Here is a 26,565-nt window from a genome sequence, read left to right as displayed (position 1 = left end):
CTGGTCGCTTTGCAGTGTGAGGGAGAAAGAGAATGCTAAAGTCAGCGACGCCGGCGCACACGGTTAAACGGTCCGAGTTTAAAGAGCGGCCAAAGCTTTGGTCAGTCGCAATTGACGCGTGCTAAGAAGCGGTTTAATTCGAGCTGCGTCAATTATTAAGACTAGTGATTTTGGCGCAAAAAAAAAAAAAGTAAAAACAAGAGTTTTAAGTGCGTGCAGTGCTCATAAATTAAATCAATTGTTTGCACGCTTGCCCATTAGCGCCTCATTATATTTCGTTTACAAAAGACAAAATTATGGAAAGTGCTTAAACAAAGGCTGGGCATTGTGTTCACACAAAGGTGACTGAGTAAAAGCAGAACAAAATATAGGGGTGAGTATGAATATTTTTTATACATTTATTATTTAAATAATTATCATAATAATTCTTAGCACAGGCTAAAATTGCTGGGTATAGGGTGATGTCCGTCAGCAGAGCTTTCACTGTATGTCTGGTCGGATTCATATTTGGATTGTTTATTTGTTGGTCAGTTATTTGACCCATTAATGGGTTGAAAAAGCGGACAAGCTCAATTCATTCAATTCAGATGCTAATTAGCTGTTGCCTGGGCTCAGTTAATATTCTGCATAAAAAAGAAATTCGTCGCGAATGACATTTCATAGTATAAACAAATCTATTATGCAACTCTTTCCGCTTGGCATTCTGTTGATTCAGTTGCAGTTCCAGTTCCATTTCCAGTCTCCGTTTTTATGGCCCCATTCAAAAAATATGAATTGGCAATTTTTTTTTTTTAAATTTATGCACGTTCTACTGTAATGGAAAGTCAATGTCAGTTGGTATCAATAAATTGCACTTAGCCATAAGATGATGCTTAAATTGGCATACATATAGCATAGTATGACCTGACATATACATACATATGTATATACATATATCCGTTATACTTTGTGCCTGCATCCGAATCTCGAATTTTGCAATTAGTCCCACTAATCAGCTCTAATATTTGGAAGCACATACATACACAAATACCTGCCCCTATACCACTGAATGTCGCAGTCACAATAAGCACAGCTGTTCTGGTTGACTATGCACGACTGGGGAATACCCTAAAAATAAATGAAATACTACTATGTTGTTGCATGAGATCAACATAACTTAAAATGTATTTAAGTAGTTTTTTATAAACTTTTTAAAGTTCTGTATGCATTCATATTATATATACATACGTATATAACTATGTACAATTTCTGAAATCTCGCTGTTGGTGTTTCTTTTTTTATTTTATATAAATATAATAAAAATATTTTAATATGTATAAATTTCATTCATTGTTAGACCAAAGATCTATTAGAATTTCCAGAGGCTTTTCAAAAGTTTATTCTGCTTAAGAATGACAACATTTTCTATATATTCATATATAACTATAAACTATATTAAATATGTTGTTAATGATTTCATTTATTTCCTAAGCTGCAAACGAATCTCTGCATAAGTACTGTTCAAGCAGCTGCACTTTTCCCGCCTCCCACTTATCTGATCACAACTTTTACATAAACTCTTTTATGCAGCGTCTGTACAATGCAAATGAGGCAATCACTTGCAATGCAGTTCCAGCTTCGGCTCCATCTCTGCCTTCTGCTGATCGGGTATGCCATTGCGCAGCCCCACATCATCTTCATATTGGCCGATGATCTGGTAAGTGAGTAGCTGAAGCAGCTGCAGTAGCAGATGTTAGTTAAGCTGCTGTTTGATCTGCCGCTCTGGTTTTTGCAGGGCTTCAACGATGTGGGCTTCCGTGGCTCGGCGCAAATTCCCACGCCCAATATCGATGCGCTGGCCTATTCGGGTCTCATACTGAATCGCTACTACGTCAACCCCATTTGCACGCCTTCACGCTCGGCGCTCATGACTGCCAAATATCCCATACACACAGGTGACCTTTTTGTCTGCGGCGGCTGAAACAGATTTCATTTTAGCCCACTTCTCTCGTTCAGGCATGCAACACACTGTGCTCTATGCCGCCGAGCCGCGTGGCCTGCCTTTGAATTTGAAAATATTGCCGCAATATCTGAACGATTTGGGGTAAGCTAAAAGTTGTCTCGTTTCGGATTAGTCAATTGAATACTTTACCACTTACAGCTACACCTCACACATAGCTGGCAAGTGGCATTTGGGCCACTGGAAACGCGTCTATACGCCGCTTTATCGTGGCTTTAGCAGCCACGTGGGCTACTGGTCGGGCCACCAGGACTACAGCGATCACTCGGCCGTGGAGCACGGCCAGTGGGGCCTGGACATGCGCAATGGCACCGAGCTGGCCTACGACCTACATGGCCAATATACCACAGACGTGATCACGCAGCATTCGCTCAATGTGATAGCCAAGCATAATTCGACTAAAGGTCCGCTCTTTCTCTATGTGGCCCATGCGGCAGTGCATTCGGGGAATCCCTATAATCCGTTGCCTGCCAAGGATGATATAGTACGTCGATTGGGTACGATTCAGGACTACAAGAGGCGCAAGTATGCGGGTGAGTGGGGATGGTAGTTCTATTGAAAGAGAGAGAGACGGATTGACTGAATGAGAGAATCACGTATTATTTACTCTGTCATTCTATCTGATATGAACGAGTTATTGTAAATGCGCTCTCCAGCTGTTTATGAATGATGCACTCTATTATGCGATTCAGCTGCGATCGTTAATGAGCAAACAACTCAATAACTGAGCATATATATATACATATATATATACATATATATATATATATATATATTTTAATCAAGTTTTATTTATCAAAATATTTATATATATTTTATCAAAATATTTGGAATTATAAAAGATTAACAATTGACTGGATCACAATATATTAAAAATTCCAATATGAAAGACCTTTAGATATATACATACATACATAAATCTTATTTAAACTCTGCATACAAGGAATTTGACTGTGCTTTTAATATATGGAAAATAATGTATTATGATATTGAACAATTAAGAAATATAACTACAAAATTAACTAAAGTGAGATATTGCTAACTTTAGTACTGTGATAACAAAACTATATAGTAGTGCTAACTTTCAATCTTTCTTCGCTCTAGCATTGGTCACCGCCATGGACGACTCAGTGGGGCGAATCGTGGAACAGCTGCGCAAGTCGCGCATGCTCGAGAACTCCATAATAATCTTCTCCACTGACAATGGCGGTGCTGCGGAAGGCTTCAACTCAAATTTCGCCTCCAACTATCCACTGAGGGGTGTGAAGAATACGCTGTGGGAGGGCGGAGTGCGAGGTGCTGGTCTGGTGTGGTCCGCACAGCTGAGCAATCGTCCCCGCGTCGCAGATCAGACCATGCACATTGTGGATTGGCTGCCCACGCTGCTGGAAGCGGCTGGCGGTGAGGCGGCACTTGCCCAGCTGAACAACGCTCAGCTGGATGGGATGAGTGTGTGGCAAGCGCTGCTCAAGAACGAGGTGTCGCCGCGCAAGAGCGTGTTGCATAACATAGACGACGTCTGGGGCAGCGCAGCGTTGAGCGTGGGCGACTGGAAGCTGGTGAAGGGCACCAACTACAATGGCTCATGGGATGGCTGGTATGGGCCGGCGGGCACGCGCAATCCCCGCGACTACGACTGGTACCTGGTCGCCAAGAGTCCCACAGGCCAAGCCCTGCAGCAGCTGAAGGTGTTGCCCAAAACTGCGGATATGATGCGAGCCCGCGAAGCAGCCAATGTCATCTGCAAGGATGCCAAGTTGAAGGATGCGCCGAACATCTCCTGCAATCCACTAAAGGCGCCCTGTCTCTTCAATATACGGGAAGATCCCTGCGAGCAGCGTAATCAAGCGGATGTGTAAGTGCTTAGTGCATTTCAGATATTCACTAACTCCCAACTCTTTCCCTTAGCTTTCCTAAGGTGCTGGAACTCATGCTGAAGGAGCTGCAGCTCATAAACTCAACTGCCGTGCCTCCCTCAAATAAACCCGATGACCCACTTGGCTACCCACGCTTCTGGAACTACACCTGGACGAACTTCGGTGACTATGTGGACACAAACGATTGTATCTAAAAATAGTGTATTAAAAATTTTAGAAAGTAAATCTATGGCGTTGAATTCTTGTTAGGACTGCGTCTAGGAACTAAACCTGTTATCAAGCTCAGATTTGATCTGATCTATAGGTCTAAGATCTACAGTTATTTATAATCTTTAATTTGAACACTTTACGTTACAATTCTTATTTATATTATATATAATCGAGAAGCGCATCCTTATTACCTTAGACACAATTTGAGAGACTTTCTTTACACTGATTGAAATACCTAAATCATAAAACAGTGGCATTTCCTTTCTAAGAACTTCTAATGGGCTCGCTTACCCAGATAAGTAATTTATATTGTAGATACCTAAAGAACTATAACTTTATGCTTATCCATAGTATCTACATATATAAATAAAGCACATTAATTCTTTTTTATAAAAATATGTCTTTATTACGTCACATACTTATTGACAAACAATGCTTATGCTAAACTTGATTTATATATCATCTTCCTCCTATTTTTTTGTTCTCATTCGCTTAAGCGAAATATTTTTTTCTCATATGCAACTACAAGTTGAACTTAGCCTAAGTGAAATTGAAGATGGGATGAGAAAGATAGTCTGAGATAGCGTGAGATTTGTATAGAGTAGAGTGCGGGGCGATAGATCTGATGGGTCCGTTTCACGGGTATTGGTAATGGTAATGGTAACTAGTTAATAGTTCTAAGGTGTCGCTTAAGCTCTAAATATTGTTCTACGTCTTTCCAAAATTCGTCTGAAATAGCTAGCTAGTGTGTGTCTTGTCTGGTTCGGTGTTCATTTGTCTCGTCTAGTATCTGTAGCCGCTGCCATCGTTGTCGCCGTTCTGACCACCGGGTCCGAAGCTGCTGCCGTTGCCATTGCGTCCCTGGCCTGGCCTGCCACTAGAGTAACCACGTCCATCGACGTTGTCCTGGCCGAAGCCGCCATCCTGACCATTGGGTCGACCACTCGAGTAACCCTGGCCATCGCCAGCGTCTTGGCCAATTACTCGTCCGCCGATTATTACGCGACCTCCGTCGGAGCCACCATTGCCGCCTGGACGTCCGCTCGAGTAACCATTCTGACCTAGGTCTTGACCACCGGGGCGACCACCGGAATAACCATTCTGACCTAAATCCTGACCGCCTGGGCGACCACCGGAGTATCCATTCTGGCCCAATTCTTGACCGCCGGGACGACCACCGGAATAACCATTTTGACCCAAATCCTGACCGCCGGGACGACCACCGGAATAACCATTTTGACCGAGGTCTTGACCACCGGGACGACCGCTGGAATAACCATTCTGACCCAAATCCTGACCACCGGGACGACCGCCGGAGTAACCATTCTGGCCCAAATCCTGGCCGCCGGGACGACCGCCGGAGTAACCGCCCTGTCCAAGATCCTGACCACCTGGACGACCGCTAGAGTAACCATTTTGTCCCAAGTCTTGACCACCTGGACCGCCAGCACCGCCTGCACCACCATTGGCATCACCTTCATAACGAATCTGTGGACGATAGCCCTGTTGGTCCGCCTCGTACTCAACGATCTGTAACCGAATAAGAGAAAATCATGTTAGCTACGCTCGAAGTGGCAGTTTGTCCTGTTTCCCCAGCATTGATTCAGCTCAGATTGGCAGCTCTTGCTTACTTGCTTCCTTCCATCGGGCAACAGAACATTGTACTGGCCGGTGGTGAAGTCACCGTCGCGCATCTCTGAATGACCAAAGGAGAGACCACTTGGAGGGTCCTCAACTTGGTAATTAAATTCGTATTTAGCGGGCTCCTATGGGGTAGCGCGAGATAGTGACAGAGCGTGTGGAGAGAGAAAGAGAGAGAGAGAGAGAGAGAGACAGAGAATAGTTCATGATAGAGATCAGTGAGAAATAGAAGGGAGACAGAAAATGAGAGAGAGAGAGGGAGAGGCGCAAGCAGATCAGAACGGTGCAAGTTTTCAGTGCGTGCAGCGAGGACAAGGAAGCATTCAATTGAAGGCGAGCTTCTCATTGTTCGTGTATGCGTGTGTGCTTGGAAGGAGCCAAGTAAGAACCCAGAGCCAAACATAGTGCTACTTACATCGTTGTCGTAGTCACCACCTGCACCACCGGGACCACCAGCACCGGCTGAGCCAGCTCCTGATGCCGGCGGACCATATGAGTCGGAGGGTCTGCCACCGAAACCGCCCTGTCCTTGACCCTGGCCAGGTGCGCCGTAGCTGCTCGACGGACGACCACCACCATTGCCATTGCCAGCACCTGGAGCACCGTACGAGTCCGAGGGCTTGCCACCGAATCCGCCTTGGCCTTGGCCAGGAGCGCCATAGCTGCTTGAGGGACGTCCGTTACCATTGCCATTGCCTGCGCCAGGAGCACCGTATGTATCAGAGGGTTTGCCACCGAAACCACCCTGACCCTGACCAGGAGCGCCGTAGCTGCTTGAAGGACGTCCATTTCCATTACCGTTGCCGTTGCCCAATCCAGGAGCACCATAGGAATCAGATGGCTTGCCACCTTGTCCCTGGCCAGGAGCACCATAGCTGCTTGACGGGCGTCCATTGCCGTTGCCATTTCCAGAGCCCGGGACTCCATAGCTGCTCGAAGGGCGACCGCCCAAACCGCCCTGTCCCTGTCCAGGTGCACCATAGCTGCTCGAAGGACGTCCGCCTCCATTGCCGTTGCCTGCGCCAGGAGCGCCATAAGAATCCGAGGGCCTGCCCTGTCCCTGACCCGGTGCGCCATAGCTGCTCGATGGACGTCCGCCACCATTGCCATTGCCTGCGCCTGGAGCACCATAGCTGTCCGACGGTTTTCCGCCGAAGCCACCCTGTCCCTGGCCCTGGCCCTGACCCGGTGCGCCGTAGCTATCGCCGGGCGAGGGTGGCAAGTAGGAGTTCACTGGTGGCTCGGGGCGTGCCAGCACAGTTGCTGTTAACAGCAGTACACCAAATAACTTGAACATATTCCGACTGTGAGCTTGTGCTTGTGCTTGTGCGGTTGCTGCTGGGAGCTTGGTGGTTGACTTTTTTGCGCCACGAAGCAGCGCCAAATTCTGACTGATCTCGATGTGCAGCCAGTGCAGGTATTTATATGAAACGCTGCTCTCCAATCGCAGCAAACGAAACTGAAAGTCGAGGATGCACACACACACACACACACACACACGCACACACAAAGACTGAGGCAGGGACAAAGTCGTTTATGAGTTGATGTCGCTCAGCTCATCTGGTTGCTGGCTTGCTGCTACGTGTGGCAACCGCAACAGCTGCCACATACGATCATCTTCAAAGCGCCAACTCAGCTGCAGTCACATTTTCCGATCTGCATTGTTGCAGTTGCAGCATACCCTGTGCCCCTTCCAAATGGCCTTAGTTTAGGGGCTTACTAAAGAGGTCTGACTATGTAAGTTGAAGAAATACATAGATATTCAGTCTGCTTCATTGGAAGCTATCTATATTGATATACTGATATACTGATATAGGCATTTATTGGTGCTTTATTTTGCTATATTGATATATTGATGTATTGTTATATATTGATAAATGGACATGTATATTGATATATTTATGATCCATTGACATATTAATGTGTGCATGTGTACAGGGCATCTGCTAGTCGATCAGTTGCATTGGTCTTCTCTATTGTTGTTCTATCGTCGCCTGCCAGAAAAATCTCAATCTCAATCAGCGCGCTCTGCTCTGGCTTAGATGGTTTGGTTTGCCAGCTTGCGATTGTTTGTCGGATGGGCTTCACCTCGTTTGCCACGCGGCTGATTTGCCTTCTTCTTCTTCATCAAGCTGCACATCATTTGGCGGGTGATTGTGTTTATTGTTGTTGCTGTTGTTGCTGCTGCCGTTGTTGGCGCAAAGTAGTCTACTCCGTCGCTTGGTGAATGTTTCTTTCAGCCATGTTTGCCACACAGCCAGACTACCCCATCTCTGTCTCCCCCACTCTGTCTCTCCCTCTCTTTCTTTCTATATGTTTGCTTCAGCTCAGTCTGTTTTTGTTTGCCTTGTCAAAATTGAAGAAGATCGTGCCACATGCGACCCCAATTGGGAGTATGAGGAGATCTGGAGAGGGCTGCACACATGGTGTGCACCGATCGCAAGCGACGGATCGTTTATGAAGGCGCAATTGAAATGCGTTTGATGGGCTTTTAGCATAAGTCTAGGCAACAATTTGTTAACGCCTGGCCGACAAAAATAAAAGATCGTCTCGATACGAAACGATTTATTCGAGCTGTCAAGCGAATGTACATACATATGTGATATGGCTTGAGAATGATATATGAATATTTTGGAGGTTACCACTGATTGATTGCTAGGGATAAAGATTGCAATAAGCAGTGTACCTGAAAGGTATCAGATGTCGAAACTAGATCATAGATCAAATGCAGATGCTCATGTATTTAATATATATTAACGCCAATACTTCAAATCAATCAATCTACATATGTATATAAAGAGATTAGGCTAATGAAAATCTTCAAATTAAATTTGGAAAGACGATTGACATTAAAATGATTGGTAAGTTTTTCATTTGAATAAAATATTCCAAGTTTGTATAGAAACACAATTGAGGAGCTGTGAAGGCGATAATAATTCTAAATGAATTACTAACTAGAGTAATAATTCAAATACTACTAAAGCAAACGATTAATTATTGGTAAATGACTTGTTTAACACTATCTACATATATAATAAGACATGGAACCTTGCAGTAAATATGTATACTACTACTACGTCAAATCGTCAGTGTACATCAATCATTAAATTATCGATACATGCATTGATATCAATGGGATACAATCTTAAGTATGGACTTATAGTACTTATGTATATAGTACTATACGCTCTATCTACAAATTATAACGACACGTTAACGTAACACATCCATAGTACATCAACAAACGATGCCTTAATTGATCCATTCATTGCGGCCCATCCAGGTTTTTCAATTTATGTCAAATTAATTGTGTTCAATTCTCACCTACTACCAAGAAAATCATTTCAACTGAGCCGGATTCGAGCTGCAGCAACCCACGCACACACATACACACACCCACAGACAGTGAGGCAGCAAGGCAACGAGACAGAGGCCAACTGCAAAATTAATTGCTCAACTACGTGCTGGGAGAGATCCACCTCCGCGTCGAGTCGCAAATGTGCAGACGTGCCGGGTGGAGTATGGGTCAAAAGTGAGCGATTTGTAGACAAAGACCAGCCAAAGAGCTACTAAAACAGAAGGTAACAGTCGGGGCATTCGGACCTCGTACTTGTTGGCCTGTAGTAGCACGTCCCTGTCGGCAGCTTAACCCCCCGGTGACCCACATAAGTTAGCGACTGCACAAATTGAATGCTTAACTGTTGCGCAGATTACAAGCAGTGTTGTAAAGTGAGGGAAACTGAATTCCTCCACACTTAAATATTGAAAAACTTAGGAAACTCATCATATTTAAATATATTTTTTCTATATTTTGCTATTAACAATGTTTAGGCTTCTTTTTCAAATGTTAGGCACTGAATAAAAAATTATACAGTTTTGTTTGTTTGTTAAGTTCCGCTATTTTGTTGTTTTTTTTTTTGTTAAGTAGATACCAAATCAAAATAATAAAATTATCTTTAAAATGTTTTGTTAATACTTGGAAAATAAATAAAATGCCTGGATAATAGTTTCGCAAATCGTGAAAATTCATTCATAGATCAAAAAACATTAGTTTTTCTAATAATTTGAAAAAACAAATTAAAATGGTTTAAATTAAAGATTGTAAATTAAAGATGTAAGTAAATTTATTCGATGGATCTTTTGATTAGATACAGGCGTTTATAGCGTCCGTACACTTCCGTGAGGAGCAGCACGTGAATGCCATAGATGAGCACACAGACCACACAGCAATCGTTGAGAACGAGCAGCAGCAGTCCGCCCAGGTAGACGCAGAGGATCAGAGTCAGGACTGCGAAAAGCAGCTGCAGTTGGCAGAGCCACCGCCTCTCAAAGAAGGCTGAAATGGGAAGCAGAATAAAATAAAAATAATACATGGAGCTGCAGTCCCCATTCGGAGGCACTCACAGGACGCAAAGAGCAGCGTGTAGAAGGCAATGCCAATGGAGCCATTGGAGGGATGCAAGTGAGTTGAGTTGGCATCAAATACAAGCCGCGTCAAGCCGAAGCCACGACCAAAGCTGGAAGAGGATGAAGTCAAGGGCTAACCACAAGCTTGCTCAAAGGACACTCACTCGGACTTGAAGACTGCTGTGCAGCTCACTTGCTCGGCCAAGTCGCACATGGCCTTGTAGTTGGCATCGTGGTCCAGCTGGACTTTCACATATAGCGTATATATTGAGATGAGCAGACCGCACAGGCACAGGAAACGCAGGCGGAACTTGGTGGGCGTGGCAGTTGATAATAACTGCGACGTGGAGCTCGATTTGCTGACGGACATGCTCAGGCAGGCAAGGATAATGAATGCAACTGCTATCAGCAAACAAGCCAGGGAAACTGTTGCTGCGCAGAGTTGACAAGCTGTGCGAGAGAGACGGAGGCTAGGAAGCGACTGAAACAGTTAGGAAAATGTGAAAGGAAACTCTGCATGAACTAAAGGACTGACAACCCTGCTAGCAGCTGCGCAGTTCGTCCTGTGCTGGACCAAGACACAAATTAACTTAGCTCTACTATTTATAGCTGCATAAATTAGATTTCAACCCCAAGTGCAAAGGTAGCACAGTCCAACAGGTGTTGACTGAGAGACAACAGGTGGTAAAAGCGATTGAAATAAACCAATTTAAGATTTAAGATGAGCTGGCGAAAGATTTTAGCAGAATTTGACGTTAGGGTTGTATATCAAATTGAAATTGAATAAAGAGAATTGTAGGATCTTAAGTAGACCATCTAATTATATAAGGTAGAAGATTCAAAATTTAAAAATGATTTTATAAATAAGACGTCGAGTGTTACCCAACACATATATATATATATATATATATATATATATATATATATATATATATATATATATATATATATATATATATATATATATATATATATATATATATATATATATATATATATATATATATATATATATAAAGTATGATATTATATCTAAAAATCATATTCAGCAGATAGCATCATTTTCATTCAAAATTTCAATCTTCAATTTCATTTTTTCCAGTTTCAATTCAACAAATATATGATTATGTTTCCTAAGCCCTTCATTAACCCAGAAATTATTTAGGCAGCATCAAAGTTTTCCCATGCGATTAGCTCTGTGGCCTTTCCCTCTCCCTCTCCCCCTCTCTCTTTGTAACTCTTTAGACTGCTCTAAGACTAACTGAAATACTTAGTCGTTTGATGCCGACACTCGACTTTCCGTAGCGCTCCATTGCATGCATATCAAATTAGCGTCAGGGCGACATATCCCAGACTGAAAAAAATAAACAAATAAAACAAAAAAACAGCTTGCAAACAGCTGAAGACAAAATGCATTAGACATGAGCTCATCTTGTAACTATTTTTCATTTTATTTTCCATGTGCTTTTCACGACAAAATCTTGTCCAAGTCGCGCATGTCCCTTTTTAATTTATAGCCTCACGAGTTTGAATTTATGTGCCAGGGAGATGCCAACTGTACAAGATGATGTTTAAATTGAAGTTGAAGCCAAGTCAGTTTAAGCAATAGCTTAAATAATTTAGCAAGCAGTACTATTGAGGCTGTAGAAGGAGAAGAAGAACTGACAGCTAATTTAAACTGGCTTGAACTGAAATTCTTTTCAAAAATAAATAAATATGCATGAAAGGTAGTGTTTTAAGTAGGAATAAATTAATTTTAAATTGAATTTTAACAAAAAAAGTTTGATAAGGCATTGCGATTCAAACCCCGAATTCAAATTTACGGAATCAGTAGTCATTGCCAAAAGAAATTCCTGCTTAAGGTTATCTATTTTATAAGACTTTTATTTTCTTCTTGAGCTGCCCTATTTCCTTTAGTATATCGAACTATTTGCGCAGATGCTTCGTAGAATATTACCCACAGCAAGAGCAAATCTTAATTTAGATCTTTTGCACAAAGGGGCTTGAACTTCGTACCCCGACTTTCAATCCAAGCGAAACTGTCGACAGAACTCAAAGAACTGCTGCTGTATGTATGTAAGCCAGAACCTAAAGCATATGTTATAATTGCATATAATCATGCTCTGCGATTTTTCAAAGTGGGATGCCAACAAATGATTTCTGATGTTACCTTACCGCTCGCTTTGAGCAGGGCCAAGTGTAGCGCCCGCTGGCAAAGTGAAGTGTTCAATTTGTGCGCAACCTTGGCGCGGGCGAGTGACACAAACACAACAGTCACCGACAACAAAACAAAATAGCAACAGCAACAGCAACAGCAACAGCAACAACAACACGGCACGTAGCACCCTTTGACAGCTGTCAGTTAGATTTAGGCCACAGTTGGTTGGCCAAATGAAATGTGGCCCAAATATGGAGCAAAAGTGCTTAAGCTTTGCCAGTTTATTCAACTTTACACTTCAAATCGAGAATTGCGTTTAGAAGGGCTAATGCCGATGCTAATACTAATGCTAATGCTAATGTGGATGCGGTTGCTGTAGCTGCTGAGAACTGCCCCACGTGCAATGCTGCGAACCGTCAAGCTCTTCTGCGCAGATCCGCATTCAAAAAGTTGTTATTGTTGTTGTTGTTGGCGCTGCAATTGTCATTGTTGTTGTTGCTGCTGTTGTTATGAATCTTTGAAGTGCACAAACAAAAGCGCCTCAAGTGCAGCTGACGACAGCCGCAGCAGCAGCAACAGTAACAAGTAGGAGAGCTTCTATAGGGTATGATCGACTATATGTGCACTGACCCATGAGCGATGTCTTTGAACTCATTACTCTTTCATCAATACAAGAACACCTAACAATTCATAATTAGTTCAACTGATCGTTTAATGAGATTTTACAGAATCGAAATAGATAACATTTTGAATTAAATTTGGAATTTCATTGCTGAATAAAATAAGTAAAATAATATCGGCTTTGTGTATATATCTCAATTACTGTATTTAGCTAGAGTTGATAATATTTATAAAAAAAAGTTTGATTTAAGTACTGGCTCTTAAATTCTGCGAATTAAGTTATAAAAACAAACATTTACAATCAATTTTTATTGACAAGAAATTTAAAAGCAACAGAAAAACAACAAGTAAATTTATCACAGATGAATCCTGTAAAGGAAGGTTTTCATAGTAATAAAAGTCCTCTTAAGAGCTCATGCAAGATGATTCCCCCCGTCTATACAAAACCAATATACCCTCTTCATTCCTTTTCAATGGGCATATTTCAATATTAGATGCTTCAGTCGCTGATTGTGTTGATGCTGAAGGTAAATGCGTTGTCTCAAGATTCGCATTCGCATTCGCATTTCAGTTGGTCGCCCGTTGCACGTGTGCCCAAAAAAAAAAAAGGAAGTTAAGGTTGCAACAACCACTACAATAACAATAACAACAACAGCGACAACTGTGTTGTAATGTGGCAAGCGCCTCATTTGTATGCGTCACTGGCTTAATAAATTCCCAATTAATTAGAATCAAAATCGTCATCGTTATATAATGCTAATGAAGCGCCGCACAATGGAGCAGAATTTGTGGAATTATCAATATATGGATATATTGAAATAAATATACCCCAATTTGGTAACTGTGATGCCACAAGTTTCTGGGCTCAAAGAGAGAGGAAATATTGAAGCTTGCTTCGTTTATTCACAATAAATAAATATTCATACCGTTAACTCTTTCCATTCACAAAAAAAGTTCTATTTTCGTATTAATACTATTTATTTATTTAATATACGCAATTAGTTATACTCTTAATGCTCGTAAATCTTTCTATGCACTATCTTTATATAATTTATTTTCGGAATGACTAGAATCAATGTACATATATAGGATAATTAATCTACTCTAAACAAAGAGTACAAAGTGTAAGCTAAAGTTGAATCGATATTGAATTTTTGTCATACTCTAATGGACTCGCTTTATTGGTAAAAATTTTCCAGATAGACACCAAATTTCATGGGCTAACGACAACAAAGATGCGATTTTATCCAATTGATTAATTTAATCTATTAAAGCTGGTTACTAGAAGTAGATTACTAATGACACTTTGGTATATTGTAATGTAAAGCTCCCAACTAACTGGTTTTCTACCTATTTGAGCTTTGATTAGACTAGTCGGTGTCTCAGTTGGTCAAGAATTACTGGAGCAAAGTCTTCGTCTTTGGCGTTTTTATTAGATTTGATAACACGTATAAAATATAGAAATATAATTTAACTAAGTCTGTTCTGTTCTCTCCTATCGCCTATCTTCTGTCTTTTGTTTGCTCTCCAATGCTTTCAAGGGTTCCCGATCAAATTAGAAACACTTGCGATGTATTATGCTGGGTCCCAAATCGTCGTATTCGGAGGAATCAATCCACATATTTTGAAAGCTGGAGAGCGACGCCAAAACGGAACCGCCCGACCAGACGGCAAAGCAACGTTCCGGATTCGCCGTAATTTTGATGCGCATCGTCGAGGGGGCCATGACTGCAATATCCTCCTGCAGACGCACCTCGATGTTGCGGAACATGGTCGTGCCTCCCGAGAGCACAATGTTCGCATACATGTCCCGCCGCAGATCCATGTCGCATTTCTGTATCGAATTGTAGACCGCCTCGTGCAGGCCGGGGACCTCCAGGCCCAGCATGTTCGGCTTGAACAGTGCCTCCGGGCAACGGAAGCGCTCGCTGCCAATGTTGATGGTCGTGCCATCGGGCAGTTCGTAGAACTCATCGAAATCCGATTTATTCTGTGCGCACTGAATCAGTTCCTCATCGAAATTGCTGGCCACGTAGCAGAGCTTCTCCTTGATCTCCCGAATGATTTCGCGCTCTGCACTGGTGCTCATTGTGTGCCCGCGCTCCATCAGCAGCTTGCCCAGGTAGTCGGTCAGATCTCGTCCGGCCAGATCTAGGCGCATGCAGGCATGTGGCAGGGCGTAGCCTTCGTAGATGGGCACCGTGTGGGTGACTCCGTCGCCAGAGTCTACGACGATGCCAATGGTGCGTCCCGTAGCATACAGAGACAGTACCGCCTGGATGGCGACATAGAGCGCGGGGACCCGGAAACTCTCAAACATTATTTCGGTCATCTTTTCGCGATTCTTTTTTGGATTCAACGGTGGTTCGGTCAGCAGCACCGGATGCCCATCGGAGTCGACGCGCAGCTGTTCGAAGGTGTGCTTCCAGATCTTCTCCATGTCTGCCCAATTGGTTACGACGCCGTGCTCGATGGGATACTTGAGTGTGAGTATGCCACGCTTTCGCACGGCATCGTCACCAATGATGCAATCGTCGATGGCTGAATCGACGATGACGTTCATATGACGGGGTCGTCCCACAATCGAGGGGAAGACGACCCGGGGTGCGGATTCGTTGGAGAAGCCCGCCTTGCATATGCCGGAGCCATTATCGATGACGATAGCAGTTGAGAGGTCATCCGATTGCATATTGGGACTGCCTGCAGATGCGATCAAATGATGTAAAGACTTAAAGACACAAGCCCTGAAAGAAGAGAAGATCAGTGCCGAAAAACTTACGATGCTTTAAAGATTTGAACAGAATTTGTTGTGCCCGTTCATCAGAAATATCGATTTCAATTTTCGAAGGCATACAAAACTCAGACATATTTTCCTGTGTGTGCCCTCGCACGATTTTCCCTTGTGTATGGCATAAGTATTTCAAATTAAACCGCTTCAAATATTACTACATTGTGCAGCACTGCAAACGGAATTGCTGTTTCATTCATTCATTCTGTTAACCGCTGCAGAATACACAATTGCGGTATTTTGTATTTTTGGTATATCGAATGCTAGTATTTTGTGTCTTCAGTTCTGGGTGAATTAAATTTAGTTAACGGTGAGTATTTCATGTTCCCGTCTTGTGAAGTATTTCTAGCGGTTTCAGTGCGTTTCAACTGCATCGTCGTAAGTAAATTGAGATCGATTCGTGAGCATCCACAGCACAATTAGTTATGGTATTTTTTAGGTGCTTTTCTGTAGAGTTTTTGTCTGTATTTCGAATGTGTGCCAAACACTGTCACACTTCATCCCGGTAAGCAAATTAAATAAGGGGTTTATTATAGAAAATTTGTAAGAAAAAAATATTCCCCAGTTAATAAAACAAATCGATCAAGTATGTTTCTGGCACGCAACTTCACCAAGGCAGCACGGTAAGTGTTCATAAATCGATTTATTAATTAAGCCGGCGTTGACGCCAAAATGCGATTACATAAATTTTATAGCAACAACAACGAATAACAATGGCGACCTTTACAGTTAAAACATATAATATACATTTCTAATTATTATCACAGATCTGTCAGCTCTCGAGGCAAACATACGCTGCCAAAGCTGCCTTACGACTATGCCGCCCTGGAGCCGATAATTTGCCGTGAGATCATGGAGCTGCATCATCAGAAACATCATCAGACCTATGTGAATAATCTAAATGCTGCCGAGGAACAGCTGGAGGATGCCAAAAGCAAGAGCGACACCACGAAGATTATTCAATTGGCTCCTGCTCTTCGCTTCAATGGCGGTGGCCACATCAATCACACGATCTTCTGGCAGAACTTGTCGCCCGGCAAAACGTTGCCCAGCGACGATCTGAAGAAAGCCATCGAATCGCAATGGAAGAGCTTCGATGAGTTCAAGAAGGAGCTCAGCGCGTTGACCGTTGCTGTGCAGGGCTCTGGCTGGGGCTGGCTGGGCTATAACAAGAAGACGGGCAAGCTGCAGCTGGCTGCGTTGCCCAATCAGGATCCCTTGGAGGCCTCTACTGGATTAATACCTCTGTTCGGCATCGATGTATGGGAGCATGCATATTACTTGCAGTATAAAAATGTGCGTCCCTCGTATGTGGAGGCCATTTGGGATATTGCAAACTGGGAAGACATCTCTTGCCGCTACCAGGAGGCAAAGAAACTGTCCTAGATGAACTATTCTCAAATGTCTATATGTTAAATGTAATCATATGAAAGCCATAGGCTTTCTCGAATGTAGTCAAATCTGTCGGCTAATAAATTGATAACCAACGCCGAAGTCTGAAATCAAAACAGAAATCGATAGACTTGTGTCACCCTGTATCAGCTGTTGTGTGTAGTCGTTTACCAGCACTAGAATGACAATTGCTCAGCTGTTCGCGCTGGCCACAACAAAAACAAACTCGGGCTGTCCATCGCCTGGGTGGGCGTAAGAACTCATCTAGCGCGGCTTTTCCACGGTTTTCCCACGCTCGCCTGCGCAAGTGCAAACAATTTTCCAGCACGCGTAACACAAATCGCCAAGCGACAGATCCATTTGGCGTGCGTACGCGTTCGGTACGGCTACAGCGGAAAACTGAAATGCAAATTCGCTGCAAGTAAAACAAAGACAAAAAAAAAAAAATAATAATAATAATAATGAAAAATTAATTTATAATCATGCAAACACTCTAAGCGATACGAAAAACTGTGCAAAACGTCCTCAGTGCAATAATATTGTGAGAAGAACATAACAATTGCTGTAGGAAACGACGCAATTGCAACGGTGGTCTTATTTGGACATTGCAATGTGAGTAGCGCGTAAATTGTTTTTAAATTAGGTCTCTTTCTGGGGCTCTTTGGTATGTTTTGTTGCTATTTTTCTGGTGTGTGTTGGCGGTGACTAATGTAAAAATGTATCCAACGCATTTCGCTTGAAAAATCAATATTCCAGCCCAGGACAGTAACAGCGTCCTGTCATGCGCGAATGCACACATACACACGCACACACACATACACACTGTTAGAGTCTACTGTTATCCTGTTGCTGTTGTTGCCAGCTGTTGGCCTTCCTATCTTGTCTCTGAAACCCTGCTAAAAATAAACCGCATTAGAGCATATGGTGCAACCTGTCATCAGCCAGAGACAGCGGCTAACAGGCGTTTCTGCAATTTCATATTTCTCGTTGCCTGCCGCCAGGCGCTGCCCACGCTCCACAGTTGTTGCTGTTAATGTAGGTTTTATTGTTGTTGTTATTTGCGTTATCAGATTGCAAATTGACCGCGAGTCCCGTTAACTGACGTCAACGCAATTCAGTTTTAATGGCTTGTTGTCTGGTTGCTGAGTTCTATCTGTGTGCTAGAAATTAACATTTATAACTCTTATGAATTATATTTCAGATTAGTTTTATCTTATGAACGCTATGGATTCGAATTTTATTGAACTTTTTTTATTTGTTTTAATTTTTAATTATCATTGTTCGTTAATAATTATAAATAAAAAGGTACTATAAGATTTTGTAGTACTTCATTATAATAAATAGATTTCCCATATATCTAAATATCTAATAAATTCATTATAAATGCAATAATAATACAATATTGATTAGCAATAGTTCAACTCAAAACTAATACGGATTTTAAATATTTCGTCCTTGTTTTATTTTATACGTGTATATTATGTTTAAATTCTTTCCTGTAGCGGTTGTATTATCATAGGTCAGTGAGAGGCCAAGCAATTCGAAGATTTTAATTGTATATACCACAATCTCTATTTGTACAGTACAGAAAACACAATTATGTACATAAAGAAGTAGGTCCCACTTAATACATTTTCAAAAGTAGTATATATTTTTAATGTGTTTTTTTTTTATTATTATTATTATTTATACTCTATATATATACTTTATATATAATATATAGTTCAATATATAGAGTTTATTTTATTTATTTAGGATAGTCATTATTGTTGTTATTGACATATTAAATAAAAAAAATATTTCTGATATATGTCCAATAAATCTGTGTATGAAAAGCTTTTTGAGCTACGAAATATGGAAGTATTGTCCTCAAAAGCAAAATGCAATCTGAGTTCTAAAATACTCGCATACCAACAGATCTAAGTTCCCAAATACTTAAAGAGGTTTTTTTTGTATTATATTTAGTCTTTCTTCAAAGACCTTGCGGCAATTTTTAAATTTTGTATACATAACTTGACCGCAATACTCTTTTATTAGCACATAATCCATAACTAGTTTCCCAGCTATCTAATAAGCCATAACTTGATATATATTAATAATAAATACTAGTAATTAAAACTAATATAGTTTATTAGTATTTGGTTGATATTGTGAAAGCCCTGATTGCGCAGAACCTCTGACCTTTTCAGCCCTCAAGTTGTTATTGGCCCACTTGTGTGTTTCTGTGTGTGTTTGTCCATGTCAATGCTCAAGTCCTGGCGATGTCCACAACCATGTTTCCGTCCATCTGTCCTGTTTGTCCACACGATGAGTGGGCGTTCCGTGTTTCCATATGCGCATCAGCTGCCACCGCAAACAATTCTCTGTGTGCGTCATGAGAGCAGTTCCTGAACGTGGGCGAAACTATGGCAAATAATTTAAGGAGTTTTAAGTATAACATAGAGCGCTTCAGTAAGTTCGAGAAGGCTGTAAGGAAGGTTAAACATCAAATTGTTGGCTATTTGCTATATTTTTCTCGGAATTATTGGGTAAATAATTCTTGTTCGATGTGACTTACGAGCTCAGTGCTTAATTTTGAATTAGGGAACTTGTTTTATTTTATGAACTACCTTAGCTAGAACAAAAAACATTATTTTCTAAACATTTATAGAAGCTGAAGTATTCGAAAGTTTTTGTTTCATAAAGTGCTCGAAAATTTGACTTTCATGATCTTGAAAGAAAAACTTTCGACTTCTATAAATTACAAGAAAATATTATGTTCTTTAAATTTACAGAACTTCTAATTATCTAAATTTTAGAGAGTAAGCCAAAAAATAGACAATCTCATCAGTCTTTCTAGTTTACTCTGATTCTTGCACTTGTTCCTCTTGCATTATCAAATTTTATTCTTATTCATATACTGAATTTTAGCTTATTTTAATAGTCCTTACCGAAAGTAGTAAAGCCTTGCCACATGTTTGCCTTTTGCTTCCCACAGGCGCAGCATAAAGTGCTTTTCCAAACGCATGAATAAATAAAAACTCACTTAAAACAAGCAGGAAAAAATCACAAAGGCATGCAAAGCGTTTTATAATACACCGAACTGTGTTTGCCGTAACGATGTTAATAATTCAAGTACTTCTTTTTCAACATCGGATGGCCAGGCAAAATTCATGTGCTTACGTTCATTTATCCCCCCATTTTTTGTTACCTTAAATTGTCAAGCTTAATGAGTAGCTTGTGCTATTCCACGGTATAGGGTAAAATTATAGCTGGCAAGCAATAAACATAAATTTCCGCTAAAAATATAATATAAAAGCTGGGGCTGCAAAAAGAATAAAATTAAAATAAAAAAGAAGAAGCATAAAGTGAGAAGTCGCGACCGCACGCAGTTGCAGTGGGGAGTCGGTGGCTCACCTGCTTTACCTGGCAGTTTTTGCAGCCGCAGGACCGTAAAATGGCTTCCTGGCGGAAATTTTTTGCTCCACTCTTTGTTTTAAATATTGCACAAATGTATTAGCCCCCTCGACCACAGGGTGGTTCTTTAAGTGCACACGAATATTATGACTGCTCACTCTGTGAAAGAGGCATATTAGCTTTCAATAACATAATATGTCGGTGACCATTTTTCGATTCAGTATTGGAGTATAATAAATTTGACTGCAAACAGTATTTAACACGTCAATAAAATTTACTACGCAACTTCTTCACTTATCAGAGATGCAGTTCAGTGACTAATAAAAACTTCAAGAACTTTTGATAGTAGTAGTAGTAGTAGTAGTTGCTAGCTTATCAAAAGCCACACTAGTCATAAACTATTTGTTTTATTATACCCTCTTTTCTATTCTATTGCGTATTATGGCTATCTATTTAAATAAAACTAAAAAACAAGTAAGAAAGCTCTAGTCGAGACTGCTCGACTACGAGATCCCCTGAACCCTACAAGCAACTGATATTTCAATAATAATTAGCACACACACACGCACTCATGCAAACAAATACACGCACACACACACACTCACATATACAGGCGATTGCGCTTGGGTTGCGCTGCAGTGTTGGCGATATTAGGGAACTTATTTGTTGAATAATTTAATTTCTAGACGTACGATCGTAATGAAACTTTCAGAACGTATTCATATTGTTTAAATGTATGTGTATACCGAAACACAAGTCTCTAGTATTTGATATACGACTTTTACAAAGATAAGGGTGAGGGGGTGGATTTAAGGGTGGGGGGTAAATTTTAACAAAAACCGAAATTGTATGACATGCGTCTTAATATACATTTTAAATTTGGAGACTCTAGCTTGAAAGATGTAGGAGATAAAATTTTTTTAGTGATCTTCGATAAGGTTTTTTATCGATAAAAAAGTATCGGAATGAGTTATCGTTTTTTAGTGATAAACTCGATATCCGCGTGATATATACGGACATTTTAAAAAAAAGTTGAAGTCTCTAGCTCTTGTATCTTCTGAAATCGACGCGTTCAAACATACGGACAGACGGACGGACGGACGGACGGACGGACGGACGGACGGACGGACGGACGGACGGACGGACAGACAGACGGACAGGGCTAAATCGACTCAGCTCGTCGCCCTGATCAAGAATATATATACTTCGTGGGGTCTGCCACGCCTCCTTCTGCCTGTTACATACATTTTAACAAAACCATTATACCCTGATTTCCCATTTTCAATGGGTTCAGGGTATAAAAAGAAACATAATTAAATTTTAGGCATAATTTTTTTTGAATATTTGCTACTTGGAATATTCTTTTGTGTTTTTAGCATATATGTCTATAGAATGAATGAAATGCTTATAAATATTTAACCAAACTTTTGCTACGGCAAATGAAATTTAATAGTTCTTAAGATCTGATGACTGAAAATTGAATGAGTATTATTCAGTCAGCTATAGCCGATCACAATTGTTCCCTCTTTTTTGGGCTTTCTTGACGCATGATTTATTTGGGCGCACTTTTAAGTGTTCCCACCTTCCAGAAGTTGGCAAATTTCGGTTGGTGTTGCACTGAAATTGCAGTTGCCACTGCAGCAGCAGCCGCAAGCCAATTGTTGCCACTAAGGCAGTTTATGGCAATTGAACGTAGGGGCGTGGTCGCCTCTTAGTCACCTACAGAGAACTATGCGGATAGCAGCAACTAGCGACACGCACGGCAATAACTGTGCTTGCAAATACATGTATATACATAGGTATATATATTATATATGTATATATCAGCGGCGACAATGCGGCACCGAAAGTTACAACATTCCAGGCAAATCCGACATTGGGGGTATTCGTGTTGAATGCGAAAAACTAAATTCTTTAACAGACCTTGAAATTGTGAGCTGATTAAGAAAAGAAAAACAATGAAAGTTTCAGTATGAAAAATGTGTGGAAAAATTAAAATGAATATACTTTAAATTATATTCAGCTGGTAAAACATATAGATTAGAGATAGTATATATTGATTTTACGTCTGAAAATTTGTTTTTATTATTCAGCAAAATTCCAATATAATAAAGTATATAATATATCTTATATATAATAGATTAATATAAATTAAGGAACTAAGAGTCTGTTATGGAGCTTCCTTGAGAACTTTCCTTGGGGAAATACAATTATTTGTATCAATTTATTTATCACTTAAATATATTTAATCTAAAAATCTAAATTTTCTCCAAATCTGCGAATTAAAATGTTAAAATGCATTTTGAGAATCTGTCTAAAATGAATTTTTTTATAGTCGAACTTGAAGCAGTAAATGGGTTTTACTTTGTGTATTCGCTGGACTACAGTGGCTTGTTTGCCACATAAAAGGCGAGGAGTGGATGGCCGGGTGGGGCAGTGGGGCAGGCTGGCTAGTTGTTTGGTTGGTTCCTTGGCGGGGCAGGAAACGAGCGCGTGCCTTCGAAAAGGATGATTCACCAACTTTGACTGCTGCTCCTGCTGACTTGGTAGGTGCCAGTTCAAGCAGCAATTGTAACAACAACGACCACACACACACACACACACATACACGCACAGAAATGAAGCAATATATACTTGCCCAGCAAACTTGGCACGAACATGCGCTGTGTTTTGTTGTGTGTGTGTGAGTGTGTCTTTGTGTATGTGTCTGTGCTTGGAGGACTCTTTGCATGAGTCATCCGCTTTTTGCTATACGAGCTTCGAACTGTGAACTGTGCTGTGCCAAGTATATGTGCGTGTGTGTGTATATGTTTCTTTTGCGTGGGTTTGCGTTAATTTAAATAAGAAAATCGCATTTGTTTTATGTAGCAGACTTAATGGACGACACAGACGTCGCCATTGCCTCTTGCTGCGTCTATATATACTCTTCTATATATGTATATATATCCGGTCTCTACATATTTGTATATATATTTTTGATTTTAGCTTAATTAAGTGCTGCCTGCACACATTTCACATTAAGTGAATGGCCTACGAGCCTCAAATTAAAAACGAAATTCAATTGTGAAAACGCCTTCAGCTGTACTTCATCATTTGCCAGACTCGTTATAAAGGATGCCCAGGGAAACTTGGGTTGATGGGGTATATTGAAGTAATGTACAGCTGAGCGACATTTAGAATTCTCTGGAAGGGTTCTTGGATAAACATAATTATGCTATTTCTTGATCAGCTTAATTTTCCGGCGATGCCATAAAGTTCAATAAAACTCTGACTGATTGCCTTTAGAGATTTGAAATCCTAATTATATTTTATTTTCATTCCATAATTGATAAACATATATATTTAAACAAATTGATTTCTTATTCGTGTATTCTAGCAGATCGCAATATCAATTATAGACTTCCCTGCTCATCCCAGTAAAACATAATGAACAAGTAAGAAAGCTCTAGTCGAGACTGCTCGACTACGAGATCCCCTGAACCCTACAAGCAACTGATATTTCAAAAATAATTAGCAAACACACACGCACACACACACACACACGCATACATACAAATACACGCACACACACACGCATACAAACAAACACACGCATACACACACTCACATATACAGGCGATTGCGCTTGGGTTGCGCTGCAGTGTTGGCAATATAATGAAAACTTATTTAATAATTTAATTTCTAGACGTACGATCGTAATGAAACTTTCAGAACGTAATCATAATGTTAAAATGTATGTGTATACCGAAGCTCAAGTCTCTAGTATTTGATATACGACTTTTACAAAGATGAGGGTGAGGGGGTGGATTTAGGTGTGGGGGGTAAATTTTAACAAAAACCGAAATTGTATAAAATTCATCTTAATATACATTTTAAATTTGGAGACTCTAGCTTGAAAGATGTAAGAGATATAATTTTTTAAGTGATCTTCGATAAGGTTTTTTATCGATAAAAAAATATCGGAATGAGTTATCGTTTTTTAGTGATAAACTCGATCTGCGCGTGATATATACGGACATTTTAAAAAAAAGTTGAAGTCTCTAGCTCTTATATCTTCTGAAATCGACGCGTTCATACATACGGACGGACGGACGGACAGACAGACGGACAGGGCCAAATCGACTCAGCTTGTCGTCCTGATCAAGAATATATATACTTTGTGGGGTCTGCCACGCCTCCTTCTGCCTGTTACATACTTTTAACAAAACCATTATACCCTGATTTCCCATTTTCAATGGGTTCAGGGTATAAAAACATTTTATGAAGAGTGAGTTAACTTCTAAGTTCATCAGTTCCAACCTTGTACAGGGTATCCCTTCCAATCATGTACTCCCCCACTTCCGAGCTCTTCAAGTGCGCCGTATGACTGGTTTAAAGTCTGCGAACTGTCAGCCAGGATGATGCCACAAAAATGAATCTGTCGCATGCCCTGCATACCCACTCATCCAGTCCATGAACTGTCATTGACATTGACGCACAGGGCGTACCCCCTTGTTGTGCCCCCCCCCCCCCCCCCCCCCGCGCGAGCATTGCGAATGTGCTTCCAAGTCCACAGCCGCGAACTCCGAAAAAGAACGTTGATATATACGTCAACGACCCACCCACGTGCGTAACCCAACCCGACTGCTATGAAATTTCGTTCGATATTATTTGTTCGCGTGCTGCAGTTTTTACTGCGCAGCAAATAGAATTTCCACCTTGCCGTCAACGTATCTTGCTCCACATGCTCGCCACGCTCACGCACGCATAATCCTTGGATGTACGGAGCTCAGTTTTTCAGTGCGTAGGCGTCGCGAATTTTCCACTCCGTTGTGGCGGACATTTCGCGGCGTAAAAAATGCAAAGCTTTTTTAAAACATAATCTACGTCGATTTTTCTTTGTTTTCAGGTTCAAATCATTTCCCTTTCTCTCTTAAAGATTTTGTAAAAAAGGTTAAACTTTTTTTTTTATAAATGTTGAAGCTCTGAAGGCTTGAAGCTTGTCTAGCATAGCTTTAAAAGAAAATTATTAGCTAACTTTTTGTAGTCTATTAAACAGATTTTTATAATTGAAGCTCATCTTAGCTTGAAATTCAAATGTAAAAAAAAAAACACTTGAATTCAAATAATTTTTGCTTTATTTTTGTTTGAATTACGATTGCCAATCATTACATGTGCTTAGATATCTTTGTGTCTGAACGTATTAAGAATATTGTTTATTCTTTCCAAACTTAGGTATCTAAATACTTAGATTATTATAAAGTATGTTGAGTCAAAAGAGAAGCTTTGTTATTTTCTGAAAATTGAATCTTGAATAACAATAGGTTATATCTAAAAAAAAACATTCCAGTCTTTCCATGTGAAAAAATCATAGGTCAAACTAGTTTGAGGTATAAGTAAACTTTATCTTAATATGTGTAATTGATAGTTTCGAGATACATATTATTCTTAACGTCACAGAAGAAAAAATATAGAAAAAGTCATAACTTAATCTCAATGCAAAATGAGGCCGATTAATGTTTGACAAACATTTGAATCTATGCGAAATCGCTCAACTGCTCTGCTAAGCAGCTCTTCAGGCTTGCTCTTAGCCCCAGTCCACTGTACACAGTGGCTGCTGTAGTAGCCTTTTATGTCGGCATTAACCATTAATTCAATCTTTATCTTTATTGGCCACAAATTCAATGTCAAAGCTATTACTAGAGAAACAATGGGAGACTAGCATAAAAAGCTCATCGGCGACTCGTGCCGAGAAATCAATAGAAATTTTCTATTTTACGTCACAAGATGTCAGCTGCTTGTCCATTAACTGCACACAGTGGCGGCCATTAAAGGTGTCTCTGTGTCTTCTGCCTGACGGGGGCTGTGTGGCTCCCATTCCTAGCAGCTTAAAGCCCAAATGAAATTCATTATGCGCCACTTTTGTGACAGGCAATGCGTTTTGTTATTATTGCGCTGTCGCACTTGATGAAATTCTTAACATTGCCAACATAGTCAGGCCAAAGCGAAACGAGGACTGGCCAATAGAGTTGTTCCCTTTAGTTCAATTTTGTGAACCAGTTCAGTTAATTGGAAAGTTGTAAACTATTGTTAGCCA

At 40.7% G+C, this 26,565-nt stretch overlaps 5 protein-coding genes and 1 long non-coding RNA gene across 8 annotated transcripts; 2 read left to right on the top strand and 4 right to left on the bottom strand.

Annotated features, from left to right (window-relative positions):
• The first annotated feature begins 160 nt into the window (after positions 1-160).
• On the top strand, positions 161-4,101 carry LOC108653866 (arylsulfatase I). The gene is made up of 7 exons (XM_030383062.2): positions 161-373; positions 1,570-1,696; positions 1,775-1,934; positions 1,996-2,083; positions 2,141-2,532; positions 3,104-3,854; positions 3,908-4,101. The coding sequence occupies exons 2-7, from the start codon at positions 1,580-1,582 to the stop codon at positions 4,068-4,070; spliced, it is 1,671 nt and encodes a 556-aa protein (XP_030238922.1). The 5' UTR covers positions 161-373; positions 1,570-1,579; the 3' UTR covers positions 4,071-4,101.
• On the bottom strand, positions 595-1,045 carry LOC149091198 (uncharacterized). The gene is made up of 2 exons (XR_016196957.1): positions 919-1,045; positions 595-811 (listed from the first exon to the last, which is right to left on the bottom strand). It is a non-coding gene; the product is annotated as an uncharacterized LOC149091198 (long non-coding RNA).
• A 365-nt stretch (positions 4,102-4,466) lies between the features above and the next one.
• resilin (pro-resilin) lies at positions 4,467-7,132 on the bottom strand. Of its 2 annotated transcripts, XM_018104753.3 has the most exons (3): positions 6,143-7,132; positions 5,718-5,852; positions 4,467-5,616 (listed from the first exon to the last, which is right to left on the bottom strand). In XM_018104753.3, exons 1-3 carry the CDS (start codon positions 7,022-7,024, stop codon positions 4,870-4,872), a joined length of 1,764 nt encoding a protein of 587 aa, XP_017960242.1. In that variant the 5' UTR covers positions 7,025-7,132; the 3' UTR covers positions 4,467-4,869. The 2 variants fall into 2 exon arrangements, with proteins under 2 accessions (XP_017960242.1, XP_030238920.1); XM_030383060.2 differs by lacking the exon at positions 5,718-5,852.
• A 2,701-nt stretch (positions 7,133-9,833) lies between these two features.
• On the bottom strand, positions 9,834-10,887 carry Vkor (Vitamin-K epoxide reductase). Its single transcript, XM_018104765.3, has 3 exons — positions 10,299-10,887; positions 10,132-10,244; positions 9,834-10,063 (listed from the first exon to the last, which is right to left on the bottom strand). Exons 1-3 carry the CDS (start codon positions 10,502-10,504, stop codon positions 9,852-9,854), a joined length of 531 nt encoding a protein of 176 aa, XP_017960254.1. The 5' UTR covers positions 10,505-10,887; the 3' UTR covers positions 9,834-9,851.
• A 3,439-nt stretch (positions 10,888-14,326) lies between these two features.
• Positions 14,327-15,843, bottom strand: Arp53D (Actin-related protein 53D). The gene is made up of 2 exons (XM_018104757.3): positions 15,693-15,843; positions 14,327-15,613 (listed from the first exon to the last, which is right to left on the bottom strand). Exons 1-2 carry the CDS (start codon positions 15,778-15,780, stop codon positions 14,469-14,471), a joined length of 1,233 nt encoding a protein of 410 aa, XP_017960246.1. The 5' UTR covers positions 15,781-15,843; the 3' UTR covers positions 14,327-14,468.
• A 220-nt stretch (positions 15,844-16,063) lies between these two features.
• On the top strand, positions 16,064-17,215 carry Sod2 (superoxide dismutase 2). 2 transcript variants are annotated; one of them, XM_018104764.3, is made up of 4 exons: positions 16,064-16,079; positions 16,141-16,206; positions 16,267-16,324; positions 16,469-17,215. In XM_018104764.3, the coding sequence occupies exons 3-4, from the start codon at positions 16,290-16,292 to the stop codon at positions 17,085-17,087; spliced, it is 654 nt and encodes a 217-aa protein (XP_017960253.1). In that variant the 5' UTR covers positions 16,064-16,079; positions 16,141-16,206; positions 16,267-16,289; the 3' UTR covers positions 17,088-17,215. The 2 variants fall into 2 exon arrangements, with proteins under 2 accessions (XP_017960253.1, XP_089116903.1); XM_089260777.1 differs by lacking the exon at positions 16,064-16,079 and having other exon boundaries at positions 16,161-16,324.
• Positions 17,216-26,565: the final 9,350 nt, after the last annotated feature.

Source organism: Drosophila navojoa, chromosome 5, assembly GCF_054131105.1.
Source record: "Drosophila navojoa isolate 15081-1374.11 chromosome 5, UAZ_NAV_1.0, whole genome shotgun sequence".
In the NCBI taxonomy this organism is placed as follows: Eukaryota; Metazoa; Arthropoda; class Insecta; order Diptera; family Drosophilidae; genus Drosophila; species Drosophila navojoa.
Note: the sequence above shows the minus strand (reverse complement) of the source record. Positions and strands in the feature narration are given on the sequence as shown.